Here is an 8,159-nt window from a genome sequence, read left to right on the forward strand (position 1 = left end):
GCCCTAGCCCAGTGCTGGGGATTTTACAGAATAATTATGACATCATCCCCTACTTTTGGAATTTGGAATAAAATGAGAAATTAGTTAGATGTAAATGTTCATTACTCATAGCTCCACTGAGGCTGGTGGTGCACATCTGCAACTTCCTAACACTTTGCCATAACCCAAGTCCTCCAGCCACTGAAAGCTTGCTGCTCAAAGGAGGAAAAAGTGCATGCATCTCGACGACAGGATGCTCAAAAAGAGCACCCAGAAGGGGCTAAACCACTCAGGTCCAGATCTTCCTCCCATCCTCACCAACTAGGCAAATCCCTCCTCTACCCTTGGAGATGGCCGAGGGGCACAAGGAAAAGACACAATATATCCTTTCCAACAGGGTGAAGTGAGAGGAAAGTGACTTCCGCCCAGCATAGAGTAGTGCATCGGGTGGACTCTAGCTGGCCCTGTGATTCCCTTCTCCTGGTTTTCCCACAGATTAGGTGATCCTCCAGCATGGGAGATACTTGTGACTTGCTTCAAGCCAAATAGAATATGGCAAAGTTGATGGGCTCTCCACTTCTGTGATAACATGAAGCCCTCCATCCATCTGCTGGCAAAGTAACAAATGTTCCTAGGAACTATATGAACTTGGAAGAGGTTCTTTCTCCAGTTGGGTCTCAGATGAGACCACAGCCCTGGTTGAGATCTTCATTACAGCCTCATGGAACCTTGAGGCAAAGGATCCAGCTAAGTCACACCTGAACTCAAAAAGTGTGAGATAATACATATATGCTGTTTTAAGTGGCTGCGTTTATAATGTTGTAAATAGCAACTGATAACTAATAGAAGGAACCTTGAGGCAAAGGATCCAGCTAAGTCACACCTGAACTCAAAAAGTGTGAGATAATACACATATGCTGTTTTAAGTGGCTGCGTTTATAATGTTGTAAATAGCAACTGATAACTAATAGAAGTAGGTATTAAATATCAGTGGGATGAATGTTCTAGTCACTCCCAGTGTTGTTTTTCAGGAATCTCTCTCTTCAAACTCACCCTATGAGATAGGTATGATTTTACCTATTTTACAGACAAGAAGTCAAAAGCTTATGTAGGGTGACGTTTGTCTAGTGTCACAAAAGCCATTTAGTAAAAGAGCCAGGATGTTAACACAGGTCTGAATCAAAACTTGTTTCTTAAACTTGGCTTCTCCCTTTGGCTTTTTCTGTTAGGCTGTAATTTATAAAGTGGGGTGTATGCACTGTTGGGGGATAGGGGTTTGCACGTCGTACTAAAGATAACCCATTGGACATAGAAAAAGGCATTATATTTTTAGTTTTATATAGTTGTCCTTTGGTATCATGGGAGACTGGTTCCAGGATCCCTGCAGATGCCAAAATTCAAGGATGCTTAAGTGTCATAAAAGAGTGTAGTACTTGCATAAAACCTATGCACACCCTCCCATACACTTTAAATAATCTCCAGATAACATACCTAATACAGTGTAAATGCCATGTAAATAGTTATATGTATTGTTTTTTATTTGAATTTTTTATTGCTCTATTGTTTTCCCCTGAATATTTTCTGTGATTGAATCCATGGTTGTGGAAGCCACAGATATGTCAGATGGTCATATATCCCATATGGGAGAAAGGGTATTCTGAAGGAAGATTGAGACTTTAACTCTGAAGGACTAACTGGCACACTTACCCACTATACATATTCACCTCACAAACCACACCCCATTGGTCTGAGGTCCAAGCACTATATAACAGAAACTCTCCCAGAACATGTGTTTAAAAAGTATTCCTGCCAAGAAATCAGATTGAAGATTATGCTAATAACATAAGCTCAGGTAAACTACAGAGCTGATATTTCTCCTACACCTCAAACTTTATCAGCCAGATGATAAGAGAAGGTGGGCGGGGGGCAGCCCAATCACCATCTAATTTGATCTGACAGGGAAGAAGGCTAAAAATTTTCCAGATCTGAAAAGTAATGCTTGAAGGTTAGATCTACACGCTTTACAGTGAATGACACAGGAAATGGTTGTAGTAGAGAAAGACAACATTCCAGTTACGAGAATGGACTCCAGAAAAACATTTCTTGGGTTTGAATGGCAGCTCTGCTACTTATTGGCTGTGCATTCTTAAACTCCCCATGCCTCAATTTCCTCATCAGTGAGGTGGAGGTAGAAACAGTACCTACCTTCAGGTGAAGATCAAATGAATTGATTTATAGATAGAGCTTAGAAGAGAGCCTGGCACACAATAAAGCCTATGTGTGTTAGCTACCACCACCATCACAGATTAGAGAAACAAACATAAGAAATCATAAAAAGTACGTATTGATAAGTACACGAGAATTTTCCTCTCTTCTAGGAACAGTCTGTTCTGGAGCCATGGTAACAAGTAGCTACTTAAACAGGTTTAAACCCATTCAGTAGATCCCTGTTCCTCAGGGAACAGGCTTTTTACAAGCCAACCAATGGCTGCACTTTGCTTCAGAAGTTCAGCCAGTCAGTAAAGGATTCACCCAGTGGACATAACTGGGTGTCAGGCAGTATCACCTGGTACTACCTGTCGATTCACACCTTGAAGATTTAATCCCTGAATTTCACCCTTCCCAAAGTCCTTTACCTACAAAAATCAGTGGTTTGCTCCACTCAGAGACACTGTGATGGACGAGCTCTTCTTTACAACACTAAGCAAATAAACCCAGCTTTGTGTTTATAGTTCAGACACTGAGTGACAGTCACATCATCCTTTGATACTCAGATGGGCTTTAAAACCAGCAGTTGTGTTACCCAAACTTGGGGGCCACTTGAGGACCTAAGTCCTCTCAAACTCTGCTCTTAAATTGTATGCCCACTGGTCAAGAAGACCACTTGACACTTTTTCCAAATGCTCTCAGTGTTTATTTGATGCCCTCTATATGCTCTGTGGTAGGACAGACATTTCATAGATACTGAGGTCTTATGACTTGAAGGTCACAAGCCTTCAAATGCAGTAACCAAGTTATATTGAACACAGAAGAATCACTACCACTGAGGGCTTTGTGAAATCAGAACTCATTCTACATCTTTGAGAAGGAACTTCTGGGCACAGCTTGCTCTGTGAAGACAGGTTTTTAAGTTCCTTTGTCAAAAGGGGTGTGAGTGGGGAAGGTTTTCCTGTCTTCAGTTTTTCCACCAGTACCGGTCATCTTCATCAAAAGAATACCAACCACCATCAATTACAATGTGAGGCTTGACAAGTTGTAGATCCTTCAGAAGCTTTTTTATTTGCCTAGGATATTTCCATTTCCACAGCCTGGGGAAGCAGAAAGGGGACACATTACTCTGAGATTTTGCTTTGTACTCTCCTCCCCTCCTATAAAGTCCTGAGAGCCCCATCAAGGATCTCAAACCTTTTCTTGCATGCTTAAGGAGCATAGCATGTTTCCCTTAGCATAAAAGCAGTAGCATGCTTCCTACATGTAAAGAAACTCCTTGATGTGTCAGATACTACACTGAACTTTTTCAGGCATCTGCTCCTCCCAGCAATCCTAAGAGGCAGGCATGATTATTCATCCACCCATGAACTCCTTCCCGAGAATCTACTTTGTGCTGGGTCCTGTCACAGGGTTTATAGGTACAGTGCAGGACAAGGCAAGGTTCCCACTCTCACCAAACTTATGGTCTAGCAGAGGAGAGAGAGATGGGTATTTAAGCAGATGCATATCATCATCCCCATTTTACAGATGGGGAAATAGGCTCATGAAAAGTCAGTCAGTAAAATCCAGGTCTGACTCTTCTGCTCAATTTCAACTACTAAGTCCCATAGTCACCACCTGATCTTGTCAAAAGGCTATTCTGTCTCATGAATCATTGATACAAACATGCTCTTTCAACCCAACATTCTGCCTTTTCAGCTCATTTGCCCAAGTGATCACTGTAACTGTTTTTTGATCACACGAAGGTCTCCAAATCCATTAAGCTATGTTTCCCAATCCATCTTCCTCTCCCACCTTCACTTCTATCTACCCACCTCCACTCCCCCCACTGCCCCGATCCCACAGTCCATCAAAACCACTCTTAGCTTCCTTCTAGTTATACCCACATGCCGAAACTTGAACCCTGGATAAATCCAACTGCTATGAACAGGACAATACTGGAGAAATAGTTTACTCAACTGAGAAATTTGCTATTCATATAAATACATCATAACATCCTCAGGTGGGCTGTGGATGCTGCCAGCCTTATATTTTCCCAGTCAAGTGTTTACATCCTCCAATTATAACTATACTTCTTGACTCTTGGGGATGCCCTTAGCTTCCATTTTGTCTATGAATAAGAGGCACTAAATGACAAATACTTTTTCTAACACCAAACATAGAAACTATGCCTATGAACCCATCATTTTCACGTGAAGGAAACCCTTATTCTTAAAGGATAGTCCTGATTAACCTCCTATGAACTCCATTAACTCAGCCCTCCAGAGTTGTACAACATGGTAGCCCTTGAATATCTCGTTTTCAACCTCTCACTCTGGTAGACCATGTGCCTGAGCAGCTGAGCATAGTCTGATACTGTCATAACAAAAGCATCCTGACGAGCTTACGCCATCCTCCAGTACTACCCAGTTTTTTCTCTTCTGAACAAAATCTTTCTTAAATAGCCTACACACATTTCAGCTTCCTCTCGTTCTTCAGTCACCTCAGCCTGACTGCTCTTCACCATGACACTGAAACCTCTCAGAGAGGTTAATCATCTCCAAAACACCGCAGTCAGTAGACTCTCTTCTCATCTTACTTTATCTTTTAGCAGCATTAGACACAGTGGCTCACTTCCGTCTTAAAACCTTGTCTTGTCTTAGCTCGTGATGCCATATTCCATTGGTTTTCTTTTTAAGTTTTGCTACTACACCTTATATCCTTTGCTGGTTTCTCTCTTTCTCATCTTCCAGTGATAACAGATGACACTTGTTTACCGTATTCAAGGCTCTGTCTAAGCTCTTACTTAAATTCCCATAACCATCCTAGATGTCCCCCATATTTAGAAAATAAAATGGAGGCACAGATTAAAAACCTTCCCTGAGGTCATAAGCAAAAAAACACCCGAGAATTTACGGCCAGCCAGTGTGGCTCCAGAGCCTTGTGCTAACCATTCTTTTACACTGCCTTCTCAACTCTGAGATTTTGAACCTTTGGGAATTCAATCTCTGCCAATAATTCCTTCCTAGGGGTCTCAGTCAATGGCTTTAAAAGCCTCCTTCCATATATTGGCAGCTCCTAAAGTTTTATCTCTAGTTCAGACCCCTTAACAGAGCTGTATACACAAATAGTTTTATCTTGGTTACTTAAAGACCTCTTTGGGATGAGTAGGCATCCCATACTTCAATATTTCCAAAATTCAATTTTGATTTACTGTAGTCCCCCCCTTATCATCAGCTTTGCTTTCTGTGGTTTCAGTCACCTGTGGTCCAAAAATATATGAAAAATTCCAGAAATAAGAAATTCATAACTTTTAAATTACATGCCATTCTGAATAACATAATGAGATTTCATACCATCCAGGTATGTCCCACTCGGGATGTGAATTCTTCCAGTGCATCCAGGCTGTAGAAGCTACCTGTCCTTTAGTCACTTAGCCACCTCAGTGATCAGACTGCCTGTCTGGAATTGCAGTGCTTGTGTTCAAGTAACCCTTATTTTACTTAATAATGGCCCCACAGTGCAAGAGTGGTGATGCTGGCATATTGTTAGAATTGTTCTATTTTATTATTACTGTTGTTAATCTCTTACTGTGCTTACATTATAAATTAAATTTCATCCTAGATATGTATGTATAGAAAAAAACACAGTATATATATTATTAGTTCAGCACTACCTGGTTTCAGGCATCCACTGAAGGTCTTGGAACATATCCTCCATGGACCAGGCAGGGGTCTACTCTATGTAAAGCCTAACATCTGCTCTCCCTCAGTCTTCCATTTCAGGAAATGGCACCTCCATCTTCCACCTGCTCATGTCAGAAACCTCTGTGCCATCTCCTTGATTCTTGTCACTGGCTGAACTACCACATTCAACACACCCAGTCTTACCAGTTCTATCTCCTCAATCTGATCTCACCAACCACCCTCTTTCTCTCTATTCCTGCTGCCACCATAACCCTCAACGTGGGCCAATGCCATCTCTTACCTGGGTTACTGCAGCAGCTTCCCCACTGGTCTACCTGCTTTTACTGTTGGTCCAACAGGTCATTCTCAACAAGGGAGCCAGAGTAAGCTCTTAAAACTTAAGTCATGTTGTGTTATTCTACTGGCTAAACAATACCAACGACTTCCAACTACACTGTAAATTTTATTCTAACTCCCTAACTCTGGCCCTGCAGGAACTGCATGTCTAGCCCTGCCTACCTCTCCTGGATCTCCTCTCCCTTGCTACTTGGTTCTAGACACACTCTCCAGGGCAAGAAACAAAAGGGCAAATTTAGCTCAGGTCTTCAACCATGCTATGGATGGTTGAATGCCTGGACATCTCTTAAGTCTCAACTTAAAGTGTCCCATCTTCCAAGAAGCTATTCCTAAAACCTCCAGATCTATTTTTTTCTTTTTATTGTTTAGTAGTATAAATATAGAAGAAATTTGCTTGTTGATTCTTTTTTTTTTGTCTTTTTTCATGTCCGGCAATGGACCGCAACCCTCAGTGTCGCGCCCGCACCGGACCAGGACCGGCAACGGGATCGCAACCCTCGGTGCTGCGCCCGCCCCTCGCTCAGCCAGTGAGCAGGAACCGGTCTGTATGTGGGATCCGAACCCTCGGCGGGAGCGCCGCCGCGCTTCCCAAGCAGCGCACCGTAGCAGTGCTCTTAAGTCTCAACTTAAAGTGTCCCATCTTCCAAGAAGCTATTCCTAAAACCTCCAGATCTATTTTTTTCTTTTTATTGTTTAGTAGTATAAATATAGAAGAAATTTGCTTGTTGATTCTTAGATACTGGGCATTTGGGTTATCTCCATGTTTTGTTGTTATAAAACTTACTATGAATATTCTTGTATAAGTCTGTTTGTGGATATGTTTTTAATTCTAGATAAATACCTAGGAGTGGAATTGTTGAGACACAGTTCACCAAAGTGATTGTAACAACTTAAACACCCATCGGCAACATATGGGAATTCCAGTTGCTACACATCTTGCCAATATTTAAAACTTTTTCATTTTAGCCTTGTTATAAGTGTGAAATGTTATCTAATTCACGATTGAAATACCAAAACATAAAAACATAGATGAATGTATACATAAATATACAAATTATAAATTTATATCAAATTATATAAGCATTCGCATTATATTGAAGAACCTATCATAAAAGAGTAAATATTGTATAAGTTCATTTACATGAAGTCGCAAAACAGGAAAAACTCATCTATGGTCACAGACATCAAATATTAGTTGCCTTTCAGTTGGGGAGAAGGAGACACAGAGAAACTCTCTGAGATGATGAAATTTTTGTATATATTGTTTTGTGTCGATTATAGCAGTGTAAGCAATTGCCACAACTCAAACTTATTTAAGATCTCTGCATTTTCTTGTATATAAATTATACAATGATTAAGGTAGCAATAAAAAACCTATTAAAAAACTCCACACCTCCAGAGCATATCAGATCCTGTGGTTGTATATTTCCAGTCCTACCCTATATTTTTGTTTCATATAATTTGGTCTCCATATAACTTGAAGTGTATACTTGCTGAAATTCTTTGCTAGACTGTAATCCCGAGATTATGTTTTTATCATTGCCTCCCTAGGACCTAGTTAGTGGATCAAGAGAATCTTGGAGGGTGACTGTTACCCATATACAACTTTATGGGAAATCATTTGGGTCTCTTTGAAGGTGAACGCCTATATCGAGGTGAGGAGAGAAGAGGAGAAACATATACTATTTCTCTTGGTCATTAGAATAGCTTCCTCCTATACTCAGCACTAAAAAGTAGCAGAATTTGGGTCTCACCCCAAGCATGTATCCAACGACCATCTTACACTGCCTTTTACTCCACTTATAAATGGAAATTGGCTTAGATTTGAAGACAGTGCTAGAAAATCTGAGATCTACAGTCTTTATGGGATGGAGAGTTTTAAGTGGGGGGGGGGGAGTCTCCTGATTTTTAAAAAGGGGGGGGGAATCTGAGCACTGCTGTACGGCC

The 8,159-nt window shown here is 41.0% G+C and overlaps 1 protein-coding gene across 1 annotated transcript in view; it reads right to left on the minus strand.

Annotated features, from left to right (window-relative positions):
• Window positions 1-3,154: 3,154 nt before the first annotated feature.
• NLRP5 (NLR family, pyrin domain containing 5) overlaps window positions 3,155-8,159 on the minus strand; it is a gene marked incomplete at its 5' end in the record, with an annotated part of 48,237 nt that continues 43,232 nt past the window's right edge. The window contains 1 exon segment of the mRNA XM_008582704.1: window positions 3,155-3,287. Coding sequence (XP_008580926.1) covers window positions 3,155-3,287 — 133 coding nt within the window.

Source organism: Galeopterus variegatus, unplaced genomic scaffold (assembly GCF_000696425.1).
Source record: "Galeopterus variegatus unplaced genomic scaffold, G_variegatus-3.0.2 Scaffold2704, whole genome shotgun sequence".
In the NCBI taxonomy this organism is placed as follows: Eukaryota; Metazoa; Chordata; class Mammalia; order Dermoptera; family Cynocephalidae; genus Galeopterus; species Galeopterus variegatus.